At 43.7% G+C, this 15,776-nt stretch overlaps 3 protein-coding genes across 12 annotated transcripts in view; all 3 read left to right on the top strand.

Moving 5' to 3' along the window:
* Positions 1 to 15,776, top strand: part of DCTN6 (dynactin subunit 6) — a 1,120,059-nt gene that overhangs the window by 1,019,504 nt on the left and 84,779 nt on the right. The gene's annotated exons all lie outside the window — the stretch shown is intronic.
* Positions 1,927 to 15,776, top strand: part of SMIM18 (small integral membrane protein 18) — a 577,762-nt gene continuing 563,912 nt past the window's right edge. The window contains exon 1 of the mRNA XM_050802589.1: positions 1,927 to 1,936. The gene's annotated coding sequence lies outside the window, so the exon portion shown is untranslated. The remainder of the gene's footprint in view (positions 1,937 to 15,776) is intronic.
* Positions 9,329 to 15,776, top strand: part of LEPROTL1 (leptin receptor overlapping transcript like 1) — a 44,200-nt gene continuing 37,752 nt past the window's right edge. Inside the window, exon 1 of one of the 2 annotated variants that reach the window (XM_050802584.1) lies at positions 9,329 to 9,448. In XM_050802584.1, coding sequence (XP_050658541.1) covers positions 9,433 to 9,448 — 16 coding nt within the window. In that variant the 5' untranslated portion in view covers positions 9,329 to 9,432. The remainder of the gene's footprint in view (positions 9,449 to 15,776) is intronic. The other variant, XM_050802582.1, reaches the window with a different exon arrangement.

Raw genomic sequence — 15,776 nt, 5'->3', positions numbered from 1 at the left:
GGAGGAGAAAATATTATCTGAATGAAGAACCAGCCAGAGAAAACAGTTCTCTGAACTTTGAGGTCTGGCAGGCCTGGGTTTCTTTCTTTCTTTCTTTCTTTCTTTCTTTCTTTCTTTCTTTCTTTTTCTTTCTTTCTTTCTTTCTTTCTTTCTCTCTTTCTCTCTTTCTCTCTTTCTTTCTTTCTTTCTTTTTCTTTCTTTCTTTCTTTCTTTTCTTTCTTTCTTTCTTTTTCTTTCTTTCTCTTTCTCTCTCTTCTCTCTCTCTCTCTTTCTCTTTCTTTCTCTCTTTCTCTCTTTCTCTCTTTCTCTCTTTCTTTCTTTCTTTCTTTTCTTTCTTTCATTCATTCAATGAGTATATGTTGAATACCTAATACGCACCAGGCACTGTTTTAGGCGTGGAGGATACAGACAAGATCCCTGTACTCATTGAAATAGAATAGGACAAATGGGCAGGGCGAGGTGGCTCACGCCTGTAATCCCAGCACTTTGGGAGGCCAAGGCGGGCGGATCACGAGGTCAGGAGATGGAGACCACGGTGAAACCCCGTCTCTACTAAAAAAATACAAAAAATTAGCCGGGCGCGGTGGTGGGCGCCTGTAGTCCCAGCCACTCGGAGGCTGAGACAGGAGAATGGCGTGAACCCCGGAGGCGGAGCTTGCAGTGAGCCAAGATCGCGCCACTGCACTCCAGCCTGGGCGACAGAGCAAGACTCTGTCTCAAAAAAAAAAAAAAAAAGGAATAGGACAAACGACATACCAATTAAGCAACAAAAATATAGGAAGTGATAACTACATTGATGAAAAAACAGGGTGATACAATGGAGCCTGGGGACACAACTTCAGGGAGGGCCTTGCTGAGGAAGTGATTTTTGAAGCTTGGGACCTGAATCATGAGGAAGAACTAGCCCTACAAAGATCAGGGGACTCATCTTCCCATCCGGGGAAGAGTGGATGCAAAAGCCCTAGCTTTGTGTTTTGAGGAAGAGTCATTCGGTCAGATGCCATAAACAGTTCAGTCCTACAAGACTGCCCCCACTTCAGACATCAATCACAAGTCTCAGGTTGTGACCTGTGCTTCTGACCAACCAGCTATAAATTAGGGTTTCCAGACCGGGTGTGGTGGCTCATGCCTATAATCCCAGCATTTTGGGAGGCCAAGGCACGTGGATCACCTGAGGTCAGGACTTCAAGATCAGCCTAGCCAGCATGGTAAAACCCTATCTCTACTACAAATAGGAAAAAGACCTGGGCATGGTGGCACACACCTGTAATCCCAGCTATTCGGGAGGCTGAAGCAAGAGAATTGCTTGAACCCAGGAGGCGGAAGTTGCAGTGGGCCAAGATTGCCCCACTCCACCTGGACCACGGAGAGAGACTCCCTCTCAACAAATAAATTAGGGTTTTCATGACCCCTCCATCTTGAGTTCCATAATTTGCTAGAATGGCTCACAGAACTCAAAAAAACACTTTATGTTTACCAGATTATTATATTGAGCACCTACTAGTACCTAACAGTACCTACCAGGCACTGTTATCAGTATTGGGGATATAGCAGTGAATAAAACAAAATTTGGGGGATAAGAGAGGCAAACAAGGCCATAACTGAAGCAAAGTAAGTTAGGGGAAGAGTGGAATAAGAGGTGGCAGAGCAGTGAGACCTCAGCGTGGAATCAAGGAATGGTGGGACCAAGGACTGAAATAGAGATCATAGAGAATTCTATTCTCTTAAGTTTGAGGTGACTATTAGGCATCCAGGTTGATATGTCAAATAAACAGATATACTGTAAAAGTCGGAAGTTCAAAACTAAGGTAAATTTGGTAGTTATGTTGTAAATATAAAGGTAGCATTTAATGTCAGGATTCTATGGTTTGAATGTGTCCCCCAAAGCTCATGTGTTGGAAACTTAATCCCCAAAGCAATAGTGTTGAGAGGGGGGACTTTTAAGAGGTGATGAGGTTATGAGGGCAGAGCTCTGAATACTGTTATCACAGGAGTGGGTTAGTTATTGGGGAGCGGGTTCCAGATAAAAGGGATGAGTTCAGCTCGCTTTCTCTTTTGCCTATCACCGTGAAATGACACAACAGGAAGTCCCCCACCAGATGCAGGCCCCTGGACCTAGGATTTCCCAGCCTCCAGAACCGTAAGAAATAAATCTCTATTCTTCATAAATTTACCAGTCTCAGGTATTCTGTTATAGCAACACAAAATGAACTGAGACATGTGAGAAGAGATACAGTAACATAAGGAGAGAATTGAGATACCACAAAAGAGGTGGCCCACGCTATGGGAACACTAACATTTGAACCTTGAGCAGAAGAAGATTCTAGAAAGAATCTGAGAAGTAACCTCTGGTGAAGAAGGAGGAAGAACTAGGAAAATAGAATATGGTAATTGAGAGAAAGAAAGAATGGTCAACAGTGTCCACTGTCGCTGAAAGCTTGAAGCAAAATTTGGTCTTTGAATTTTACACTGTAGAAATCACTAATTACCTTAAGAATAGAATTCTTGTTATTTGAGATTCTCACCATACACCATGTACAGTTCTGGACAGTCATGAACAAAACATGAAAGGTTGTACTAATAAACATTCTAGTGGGAGAGGTAGCCAACAAATTATGTCATTGCAAATAAGTAAGTGCCTTGGGCCAGGCACGGTGGTTCACACCTGTAATCTTAGCACTCTGGGAAGCCAAGGTGCATGATCACTTGAGACCAGGAGTTTGAGGCCAATCTGGGCAACATGGTAAGGCCCCATCTCTACAAAAAAAAAAAAAAAAGTTTTAAATTAGCCAGATGTGGCCAGGCACGGTGGCTCACGCCTGTAATCCTAGCACTTTGGGAGGCTGAGGCAGCCAGATCATGAGGTCAGGAGATCAAGACCATCTTGGCTAACACGGTGAAACCCCTTCTCTACTGAAAATACAGAAAATTAGCCGGGCGTGGTGGCGAGCACCTGTAGTCCCAGCTACTTGGGAGGCTGAGGCAAGAGAATGGCGTGAACCCAAGAGGCAGAGCTTGCAGTGAGCCAAGATCGCACCACTGCACTCCGGCCTGGGCGACAGAGTGAGACTCCGTCTCAAAAAAAAAAAAAATAGCCAGATGTGGTGGCATGTGCCTGTCGTCCCAGACACTCAAGAGGCTGAGGTAGGAGGATCACTTGAGGCCTGGAGGTTGAGGCTGCAGCGAGCCATGATTGCATCACTGCACTCCAGCCTGGGCAACAGAGCAAGACTCTATCTCAAATAATAATAAGTACCTTGAAGAAGAAAACAGAGCAATATGACAGGTAGTGCTATAATAAGTAGGATGGCCCAGAAAGATTCTCTAAGAAATTACCATTTGAGCTGAGAGCTAAATGATGAGGCTATAAAAGGAAAAAACAAACTGTTTTCTCCTTTTTACTGTCACACAACACAGAGCAGTTCTGTGACCAGAAGGGAACCTGGGGGAGTATTTTACCACACACCAACCAACTCTAAAGGACATCAACATGATGTCCTATAACTCAATTCAAGTTAAGGGCCCACTATCCTCAAGACTGCCCCCACTTCAGGCTTCAGTCCAGGAAAATACTTTATGTTTACCACTGTTATTGTAAAGGATTTATAAAGGATACAGGCAAACAGCCAGATGAAGAGATGGATAGGGCAAAGATAAGAATTAAGGCCATGGGGCTTCCATGCCCTCGCTGGGCACCCCACCCTCCCAGCAGCTCCCTGTATTCAGCAACCTAGAAGCTCACGAAATCTTATTGTCTAGGGTTTGTATAGAGCTTAATCTCCAGCCGCCCTCCTCCCACCTCTCCTGTCAGTTGGTGGGTGGGCTGAAAGTTCCAACCCTCTAACTCTCTAATCACATGGTCTTTCTGCTGACTGACTTTCTGGTGTCTGTAAACAATACAGTATAACAACTATTTGCATAGTATTTACATTGCATTAGGTATTATAAATAATTTGGAGATTATTTAAAGTATACAGGAAGGGTTGGGTGTGGTGGCTAACACCTGTAATCCCAGCACTTTTGGAGGCCCGAGGTGGGTGTATCACTTTAGCTTAAGAGTTCAAGACCAGCCTGGGCAACGTAAGAAGACCTTGTCTCTACAAAAAAAAAAAAAAAAATTAGCCAGGCATGGTGGTGCATACCTGTGGTCCCCGCTACTTGGGAGGCTGAGGCAGGAGGATAGCTTGAGCCTGGGAGGCAGAGGTTGCAGTGAGCCAAAATCATACCACTGCACTCCAGCCTGGGTGACAGAGTGAGACCCTGACTCAAAAAAATATTTTTTTCTCTGAGTTTTCTCTGAATCAACCTGTAAGTGTTAGTAATTCCCAGTTTACAAAATTGTGAAGAGGATTAAATGAGATGAATGCTAAAGCACCAGGCACATAGCACCTGCTCAAAAAGCAAGAATTCCCTTCCTCTCATCCACATTCTCATCTTTACCATTTAACTTTGGAAAATGGAAAACCATCTGTATAAGAAGTATTAAAACTGAAAGGTAACACTAATTGGCTATTACATAACAATAGAGAACATTTAAAGGATATGACATTAACTAGCGTTCAGGGTTCTCTTGGAAAACTGGTGAAGAAAACTGACATTCTACCTTTTTTCAGACAATGATTTTCAAGCTTTGCTTTAGTTTGCATAGGAATCGTTTGAGGTGCTTGTTAAATTTTTAGATTCCGGGCTTTACCCACAAGAGTTCTAAATTCAGAAGGTCTGGAGTAGCAGTCAAGAATTTGGAAAGCATCCCAAAGTACTCTGCTTTAGGTGGTCCTTGAAATACAACATTTGGAAACACTGTTTTTAAGGTCTCAAGTGACTGGTCCCTACAACAGTAAACCAAAAATAGTCATTAGAGTAATGAGTGTTTTTGTGCTGGAAACACTGTGAATCTCATGGGAAAGATAAAGAGCACAATCTCTTAGGATTCTGTGACCACGGAAGAAAAGAATATAGATTCCTGTAACCTGCTGAGTAATCCCAGTTGCCCATGAATGTTGTCAACGACATCTGTAATGCCAACACATTTGTACTGAAAAGAGGAAATCAGGCAGGGCGTAGTGGCTCACACCTGTAATCCCAGCCCTTTGGGAGGCCAAAGTGGGAGGATTTCTTGAGCCCCAGAGTTCAAGACTACCCTGGACAACATGGCAAAACCCCACCTCTACAAAAACGAAAAAATTAGCAGGGAGTGGTGGTGCATATCTGTGGTCCCAGCTACTCGGGAGGCTGAGGCAGGAGGATAACTTGAGCCCTGGAGGTGGTGGCTGCCAACACAGGAGGCTGCCATGACTGTGACTGCACCACTGCACTGCAGCCTGGGCAACAGGATAACACCTTGTCTCAAAAAAAAAAAAAAGAAAAAAAAAAGGAGGAAATTTATCTTTGTAGTTATTCTAGACAAGATAGCTACAAAGATAAAAATAATAACAAAATAATAAAATTTAAAAATTAAAAAATAATAAAAATAAATGAAAAAATAAAGCTATATACCCACCTCACAATTTGCCCACAAGGATATTCCTTATGGGCAGAGAGAACTTAAAGTCACCCTTTGCTCACTGTGAGACAAATGCTTATCTGATTGCTTCCTTTGCCCTGTCCTTTCACTAAACCAGACTAAAGCATAAGTGACTATACCTGTAAATTGTGTATTCAGTGAAAGGCTAATCAGAAACTCAGAAGAGGCTGGGCACGGTGGCTCATGCCTATAATCCCAGCACTTTGGGAGGCTGAGGCAGGTGGATCACTCGAGCTCAGGAGTTCGAGACCAGCCTGGCCAACATGGTTAAACCCATCTCTACTAAAAATACAAAAATTAGCCGTGTGCGGTGGCACATGCCTGTAATCCCAGCTACTTGGGAGGCTGAGGCAGGAGAATCACTTGAACCCAGAAGACAGAGGGTGCCACAGCACTCCGGCCTCAAAAAAGAAAAAAAAAAAAAAATTAGCCGGGCATGGTGGTGGACACCTGTAATCTCAGGTATTCGGGAGACTGAGGCAGGAGAATCAGTTGAGCCTAGGAGTTGAAGGTTGCAGTGAGCCGAGATCGCACCACTGTACTCCAGCCTGCAGCCTGGATAACAGAACAAGACTTGGTCTCAAAAAAATAAAAAATAAAAAATAAAAAATAAAGCAACCATTTGTCTCTTATCTACCTATGACCTGGACGCCCCCTCCCTACTTTGAGTTGTCCCCCTTCGCAGACCGAACCAATGTACACCTTATATACAGTTATTGCTGTCTCATGTCTCCCCAAAATGTGTAACACCAAGCTGTGCCCCAACCATTTTGGACACAGGTCATCAAAACCTCCTGAGGCGTGTCAAGGGTGCGTCTTTAACCCTGGCAAAATAAACTTTCTAAACTGACTAAGACCTGTCTCAGATATTGTGAGTTCACAGAACAAAACAAGAAAAGGTGGTGTGGTGGGTGACATGTGAGATGGAATTATTCACTTCTCCAGGAATTCTACCTATCCATTCAAGATGGCTGGGGAGAAGGGTGCATATGCCTGCTTCAGTAGTTTAGGGAAAGGAGCTGGTGGCTCACAGATTCCATGTAAACAGCGTGCATTTCCATGGCATATGTTCAAGTGTGCCTTGTGGTTTTGTTACCACATCCTTGAATGAAAATTTTTTTCATGATACAGGAAAGAGATGGTAGATCTTTCTGCACTAACTTGAACAGAAAAAAATCTACTCTCCTACAAAACACCCATAGACTCATTTGGTGCATTAAGACTCAAGAAGTGACCTGTTTGTTGTTGCTGTTGTTGTTTAAATTGTAATTCAACTCTAGAAATAGTAGAGAGAAGTGGAGTGGGTAATGCCTCAAACTTCCCAGTTGCTCTCATTTAAAAGCATATTGGAAATATCTCTTCTAAACATTCACTCAACAAAGTCTTATATGCCACTTTATCTTAGTCTGATGACTGAAAAAAAATTAAAAATTCAAATCGTATGTAGCTCACCCCCACCTACTTACTTTTAAAAACTTCAAAAGATTTTTATTGCTCAGAGAGAAAAGCCAAAAATCCTTGTGTATGGCCCTACTATATAAGCATGCTGCCCCACCCCAACCTTGACCAACCCTGTTGGCCACCTCTCTTCTCTCCAAGGGACCAAGCAAGCTCCTTGCTCCATTTGCTGCCAAAGTTCCTAACTCCCCACCACACACACATGCATGCGCACGCGTGAACACACAAACACAAAAACACATTACACAAACACACACAAACACGCACACACACCACGCACACACACACGCACACACACAAACATGCACACACAAACACGTGCACACACAAACACGCACACACACACGCAGCCACATACAAACAAACACATACACACGCACATACACGAAGGCACAAACACACACACACAAACACGCATACACAAACATGCACACAAACACACGGACGCACACACAAACACAAGGACACACACACACAACACAAACACGCACACACACGAACACCCATGCACACACAAACACGCACACACGTACACACACAAACACATGCACGCACACACACACAAACACAAAAACAACACACCCCGCCACCTGTGATGGCTTTTCCCTTCTCTATTAACACATTTATTCATCCCTGTGTTGTCTCTCCTTGGGGGAAATTTTCCCTGGCAGATCATAATCAAAAGTTTTCATAGGACTATTTACCCATCTTTCCTAGTGTAGGAAAGGATAAAAACTTCCTTTACCCTCTTAGGTTCAGAAGCTGAGAACTGTGAATTAAACTAACAAAGTACAGATTACCAGGGGGAAAAAAAAAGGTTTATTTTGCAGGCACAAGGAGTCTTCACAGAAAAAGAAGTGAAAACTCAAAAAGTAATTAGGCCTGGAACCTTGGATCATTTTAACAAAGGGTGATGCATTGTGGAAAAGTAGACAAAGGAAAGGGTTTGGACTTCTAGGGGCAGTAGATTGTAAGAAGGTAAATATATAGGGGGAAACTAATGAAAGATAAGGTCTACTTTAGTAACGTTTTCACAGACTCCAATAAATGCTGTTTACTGGGGCATAAGAGTTGCCTCCTCTCCCTGGTCTGGGAAATGTAAATATTTATAAGTAGAAAAAAAATTTTTGAGGGCCAGGCGCAGTGGCTCACGCCTGTAATTTCAGTACTTTGTGAGGCCCAGGTGGGCAGATCACTTGAGGCCAGGAGTTTGAGACCAGCCTAGACAACATGGCGAAACCTGTTGTAACCGAGCGAAACACCACACTTTGAGACTAATTCAGGAGTCCTTTATTGCCGGCGACCGAGAGACGGCTAGAGCTCGAAATTCTCTTGGCCCTGAAGAAGGGGCTAGATTTCCTTTTATACCTTGGTCTAAATCGGGGAGGAGTCTAGCTGAAGCAATATTTACAGAAGCAGAACAGGCAAAGAGTTAAAAGATAAATGATTACAGAAACAGTTACAGGAAAATAAACAGTTCCAGGTGCATGGGTCTTAAATTATCACAAAGTGATAAACGCAGGGGCTTTGGGTACCATCAACTGAGCACGTTCCCAGGAGCTGCTGGTAAGCTTGCCTCAGTATCTTACCAATAAGCGCATTCCTGGATGTGCTTGGAGTCAGCTTACACCAGTTATGTCCTTAAGGGAGGGGGACAAGGGTCTGCAAGCGAAGAAACCAAAATGGAGTCTGTCCGGCTCTCTCAGCTAAGAGAGTCAATCAGGTTAAAACACTGTAATCCCCGCGCTTTGGGAGGCTGAGGAGGGCAGATCCTTGAGCTCAGGAGACCAGTTTGGGCAACAAGGTGAGAGTCTCATACCCCGCCCCCTCTCTACAAAAAAACAAAACAAAACAAAACAAAACAAAAGCCAGGCATGGTGGCTCGTGTCTGTGGTCCCAGCTACTGCGAGGCTGACGTGAGAAAATCACTTGAGCCCTGGAGACAGAGGCTGCAGTAGCCGTGACCACATTCCAGCCTGGGCGACAGAGACCCTGTGTCAAAAAACAAAGAAAGAATGTGAAATTAAGCCAAAAGCCATCACACGTGCATCCAAAGGACGGCCGCCACCCGCGATCCCTTCCCAAAGCACGCGGGAGGTTGCGGGATCAGCTACAGGGGCTTCAGCAGGGAGCCCCCAGACCGGCCCTGACGGGAATTCAAGACCTGGCGCCGGCTCATTCCCCCAGTCGGGGCGGCGGCGGCAAGCCTCGGCCGGCGGTGATAAGCCTCGGCCGGCGGCGATCTGCAGAACGGCCAAGAAGGGAGGCAGGGGTCGGCCACACAGCCCAGCCTGGCGCGGCTTCCGCGCCCCCGCGCAAGCCGGAGCCGCCGGCGGAAGTGCTGCGTCGCGCACTTCCGGGTGTTGTCTGGCTGCCGTAGCGTCTTGGGTCTCCTGGCCGCCGCCGCCGCTGCCGCCTCGGGTCGTGGAGCCAGGAGCGACGTCACCGCCATGGCAGGCATCAAAGGTGGGCCTGGGGTGCGGGACGCAGGAGGGCTAGGGCCCGCCGGGGAAGATGGGCCGGGGGTCCCACGCAGCCCCCGCACTTCTCCTCTGGGCCCGGGCGCGCGCGTGGGGGTCCCTGCTTCGGGGAAGCGACCCCCGCCCCGGCCCTGCCCTTGGCCCGGAGGTGGGCGCGGCGCCCTCAGGCAAGGGACGGTTGCGACTCCGGCTTCCCCCGACAGCCCCCACTTTCTGCCGATTTCGGCAGCCTCTCCCACCCATCGTACCCCGGACAAAATATGAAGTGGTTGGCGGTCAGTGAGGAGTCCCGTCGCGACTTGGGCGGCCACACACGTTTTGCAGGAGTTTGCATCCAAGAGAGAGGCAGGCAGAGCGTGGGATTGAGGAGGCTGAGGCTGCTGGAGATGCCAGCTATGGAAAACCAGTCATTTCCCACCGAAAGGCACAAGTGCGGGCTGCGGGCACTGCACGGGTCTCCCCGAAACCTCGAGCCCCACGTCCACCCCGGCCGCCCGCGCCCGAAGCTTTACAGGCTCCCGAAACCGGTGCATTTTCATCTGCGGTGTCTGGACCCTAGAGTGGATCCCGTAGCGACCCCAGAGTGCTCTTGGCTCACTTCCCTCTCCGCAGTTGCACCCTGAGGCTTTTTCAAATTGCGAAGTATTTTTTTTTTTTTAAGAAGATAAAATAGTGTTACAACTTAATGAAAAACTATTGGCTTATTCATGTATTTTCTTTTTTAAAAAAAGGGATGTCGCATTTGTTCCAAATGTTAGGTAGTTTTGTTGTCAGTGTGATGAGAAGCAAAGTTTTCAACTACTGCTTACTAATTACATTGATTTCTTGACCTGCCGCTTTGTAGAAGGGCAGTCAGGCAGGAAGCAGGAACTACTTTGGGAGCAGTGGTTTTCTTTGTATTTTTTCTTCTCTAAGGAAAACTTAATCGAGTTTTTTTTCTCAGGGTCGGTCTTACTGTTTCTTGTTTATTTTCAATGTCTGGAAACATTTCATTTCCCATATAAAACCTTGTCATTTAAGCAACTGGGATACTTTTTGTAATCTCATTTTGAACTATAATAGACTCTTTTAAACCCTTATGTGAAAGGCAGTTATTGTGAATTGCTGTGGTTTTTAGGATGTTGCCTGTTTCCCTGTTCTTCCCCGTTTCTTCAGTGTCATTAATGCGGGAGTCTCTTAAAATCGCTCTGTAATTTACTTCTCCAGACCTAGGGAAATACTGCATTAAACTGACGAAGGTGCCTCAGGTGAATTGCACTTTTGATTTCAGCAGGATTTTCTGGTTGGTGTGAGTCAGTATGTTTCTTTCTCTTGGCCTAATATCATCTTTATATTAGGAAGGAGTGTTGCTATAATTAGAGACCATTAGGCATTTCTTGAGCCATTTGTCTATTACTTTTTGATATATTGGATTTTCTGGTAACTCCCAGGTTAGAGAAGTGGTCCCTCCTTCTACTCTAATTTCTTTGTAATCACAGAGTCAGCATCTTGTCTCTAGAGAGTTTTTCTAGCTAATTGGGCTGCTCCATCCCTAGCCTAGAGGCTTTGGGAGTAGAAACCAGACTTATCTAAGCTTTGCCTTCCAAATGTTGCATCACACAATTACTCTATGAATTCTTGCCTTGTTGATGTGTCATTTAAGAAACAGTTTGTATACAAATGATGAAATGTATATATAAACTAGGCAGTTGCCAATTTCATAAGATTGAAGAAACTGCAAGTTTTGAGAATACTGATAAGCAATTTATTTAACCTCTAATTGGCTACCTTATTCGATATGACTGGGAGATGAGATGTCACATCAAACTGTGTTATGAATTTTTTTTTAAAATTTAGTATTTAATCCCGGCACAGTGGCTCACGCCTGTAATCCCAGCACTTTGGGAGGCCGAGGCGGGCAGATTACCTGAGGTTGGGAGTTTGAGGCCAGCCTGACCAACATGGAGAAACCCCGTCTCTACGGGGTGGATCACGAGGTCAGGAGTTCAAGACCAGCCTGTCCAAGATGGTGAAACCCCGTCTCTACTAAAGATACAAAAAAGCCGGGCATAGTGGCAGGCACCTGTAATCCCAGCTACTCAGAAGGCTGAGGCAGGGAATTGCTTGAACCTGGGAGGTGGAGGTTGCAGTGAGCCAAGATCGCGCTGTTGCACTCCAGCATGGGCAACAGAGTGAGACTCCTTCCCCCCAAAAAAAAAAAATAATATATTAAATTATATATGAAATAAAATTATATATTATATAATATACATTATATATTATATACATATATTATTATTATACATATATATTACATATACAATAATATATATAATTATATATAGTATATATATTATATTTAGTATTTAATGGAATGGAAGTATTATCTCAAGGTATCTTAATTCCCCCAAACAATTCCAAGAAACTTACTTTTTCATTATACAACAGCGTTTACAAGGAACTGGAATCTCAGGCATAAATAAATATATTAAAGTTATTCCAATATTCCTATTCATAACACTTATAAGAAGACAATATTGGTTTATGTTTTTTAAATTATTTTTTGATACTTGAGCCTTATCTCATTTTAGACCTTGTTTGTTTGTTTTTTTTTAAGGAATCATTTTTCATTAACTTTGCAAGAGTATAGTCAAAGAATTTAGACTTTCTTTTTTGATAAGAACATGAATGACTGTTCTCTGTCACAGAACAGTCACCTTCAGAGGCCATCATGGTCCTAAGGTGGCTTGCCTCTTGCAGAGATTACCATAAACATGCTTTTTGAGATTTTTCTTCCTGGTTTAAATATATATATATTTTTTCTTTGCTTCCTGCCTTCTGTCAGAGGGCAATTCTTACTTGTACGCAATTCTTTCTCCTAGTTCCCATTTGTTTCAGTGTGGGAAGCAAGATAATCAAACTTAGAAAATTTTGTGTCACAAGGTATACAGGTAATAGTGATTACTTTTGGGAAGGGAAAGTTCCTTTTTACTTAATTTTTGTTCTGGGTGTATGATTTACGTATTGAAAAATATATAAGTGAGCATAGGTGATTCTTTAAAATAAAAATGTGTTGTCCTCTGAATTCCTACCTAACAACTGTGTCACGAAAATGAATTAATATAAATAAGAACTTAAGGGTCTTTTTATAGAGAATGTTGGCTTTAGTGTATGGGCTTTGTATCATCTATTTTGTCTTTTTTTAGTGGCCTTTGTTTTCTCCAGGATTCTAAGTTGCATATAAATGGCTTCTGAATGATTGAGGTGTTACTAGGTAGTATTTTTAGTAATGGACTTAGCTGTCTTAATAGTACCTTTAGTGTTCAGAAAATTATCTGCTTTTAAGATCTAGTCCAACTGTCCTTTTAAAGAAGGAAGAACTGAGACTCATAAATTACTTGGACAACTAGTTAGGGCCTCAGACCCTCCTTACTGTCAGTTCCATGCTGCTTCCACTCTGCTACATTCATTCCACAAATATTTGTTGAGTGTTAAGAGCCAGGGCACAACCATCACAACAGAAAAACTTGCTCCCCCTTCTCATGAAATGGACAGTTGAGAAGGAAAGACAAAATACAAACCAGTAGGAAATCACAGCTAATAACTGAGCAAAGGAGAGGCATTCAGTGAACAGAGGGCCTCAGCATACATGGGTCTCTGCCTGGAATACTCATCCCAAATATCCATGTGATTTCCTCCCTCCCTTCACACAGATCTCTGCTTAGGTGATTCCTCATCAGAGATGCCTTCCCTGGCCACTGTGTCTAGACTAGCACTAATATCCCTTACTCTCCCTGACATTTGTCATCACTTGACATTTATTTGCTTGCTTGTTAAAAATCATTTTCTTCTCCCACTAGAACATAAGCTCCGTGAGAGCAAAAGCTTTGATTGTTGTCATTGCTCTGTCTCCAGTAGCAAGAACAGTATCTGACACACATTAGGTGGTCCATAGATGTTTGTTAGAGGAATGAATAAATGAATATAACGGGGAATTGGTCTAGTCAGAAGGTTTGGAAAAACTTCATTGGGGCCAGGTGCGGTGGCTCACGCCTATAATCCCAGCACTTTGGGAGGCTGAGGCGGGCAGATCACAAGGTCAAGAGATTGAGACCATCCTGACCAACATGGTGAAACCCCATCTCTACTAAAAATAAAAAAAAAAAAAAAAATTAGCTGGGCATGGTGGCGTGTGCCTCGAGTCCCAGCTATCCGGGAGGCTGAGATCTGAAGGAAAAGCAGGAGTTAAGTTGGAAGAAAGTGGAGAGGAGTGGGAAAGGGCCATGTGTCATTCACTGTTGTATCCCCAGTGCTTGTCACATATTTAGTGCTCAGTGAATATTTCTTCAGTGAATGAAAAAAATGTCCGAGGCAGAAGGGACACAGTATGCCCAGGCCACGTGAGTGAGCGAGACTGCTGATTTCCAGGAAAGGAAAGAGGGCCAGTGTAACTAAAGTGAGGGTTCAGGGACACTGTAGTAGTCTGGTGTGACACATCACAAGAGAGGCGGGCAGGGCCCGGTCATGAGAACCAGTTTGGAACTGAAGAAAACAAATGGTAAATTCTGTAATTTTCCTTACAGTTTATATTGCATTCCCCTGTAAACTTGAAGTGCCTCGTTTGCTGTAAAATAAAAATGCAATTCTTTTCCTATAGCTGGAAATAGAATGGTGTTCAGGACTAAGTGACTGTGTTCGGGGTTAACATCACCTGCATCAGCGATCTAACCAAAAACTAAATCTGCCAAGCCACTATGTCATTGGGCGTCCTTGATTACAACCATTTTAGTTCTGCAGAGTGTATCAGTAGTACTTGGCAAAGTTTAACCTGTTTCCTGTTCATTTTGGTTTCTCTTTGTTAGCCTTTGTCCTGGTAACTTTTAGACCTTCTTCAAATGTTTCGAATTTTAACTTCTGAATTTTAATAAAATGGCCTAACAACAACAAAACTAGTTATTTTCTTAGCCACTGTAACTGTAGAAATACAGGTTATATAGAACTCATCATAAATTTATCATTATTTATTTTTTGAGATGGAGTCTTGCTCTGTTGCACAGGCTGGAGTGCAAAGGCACAGTCTAGGCTCACTGCAACCTCCCTCCCCCTCCCGGGTTCAAGCAATTCTCCTGCCTCAGCCTCCCGAGTAGCTGGGACTACACGCATGTGCCACCACATCCAGCTAATTGTTTGTATTTTTAGTAGAGACAGGGTTTCACCATATTGGCCAGGTAGGTCTCAAACCCCTGACCTCGTGATCTGCCCACCTCGGCCTCCCAAAGTGCTGGGATTACAGGCATGAGCCACTGCACTCGGCTATCATTTATTTCTTTGCTTTAGTCTAGGTCATTGATTAACTATGCCTATTCAAGAAAGTTGTTTCTATTCACTAACATGTGAGAGCACCTTAAAATGTACTACTGTGTGTGTGTGTGTGTGTGTGTGTGTAGCTTTAGAAACTATATTTCACCTGTAGAATGCATCTATTGCTTATAATAACACCTTAAAATAGTGATACCTCAGAGGGATTATAACCCGTTATCCTACAGATTTTCTAATGTAGATTAGGGAAGGAAACCCAGCTCTACTTTTGCAAACGATTTAAAGATCTGCAACAAAATTAATTGATTAAAATCATTAACTACAGATATCTTCAGGCATTTTTTCTGGTCAGTTTTATGCACATTGAGAGTATATATGCAAGAAACAGGAGCTGATTAGAAGAGGTTTTCCTATAGTATGAGGCTTTTAAAGTGCAGTAAACTTGAGAATGTGGAGTTTCTCCATATACAGCTTTTCAAAACTGTAGTGATCTGTGAAGTAAATATAATTCTAATGCCCAGAAGAGCATTGAGCCTGTGGACTGTGACTCTTTAGAAAGGGAACCAGCAATTGGGGAATGTGGTGGGGTACTAGCAATAGGTTAGAGCTTTAAAAATCAATGTCCCTGGCTGGGTGCGATGGCTCATGCCTGTAATCCCAGCACTTTGGGAGGCCAAGGCAGGTGGATCCCCTGAGGTCGGGAGTTCGAGACCAGCCTGACCAACATGGAGAAACCCTGTCTCTACTAAAAATAGAAAATTAGCAGGGCATGGTAGTGCATGCCTGTAATCCCACCTTACTCAGGAGGCTGAGGCAGGAGAATCACTTGAACCTGAGAGGTGGAGGTTACAGTGAGCCAAGATCGAGCCATTGGACTCCAGCCTGGGCAACAAGAGTGAAACTCCATCTCAAAAACAAAACAAAACAAGAAAAGTCAATGTCACTTTATTTTGCCCTGAAGATGCCACAGAAGACTTATTCTAAGACTAGATAACTTACACTTTTGATGGCAACTT

Source organism: Macaca thibetana, chromosome 8, assembly GCF_024542745.1.
Source record: "Macaca thibetana thibetana isolate TM-01 chromosome 8, ASM2454274v1, whole genome shotgun sequence".
Lineage (NCBI taxonomy): Eukaryota > Metazoa > Chordata > Mammalia > Primates > Cercopithecidae > Macaca > Macaca thibetana.
Note: the sequence above shows the minus strand (reverse complement) of the source record. Positions and strands in the feature narration are given on the sequence as shown.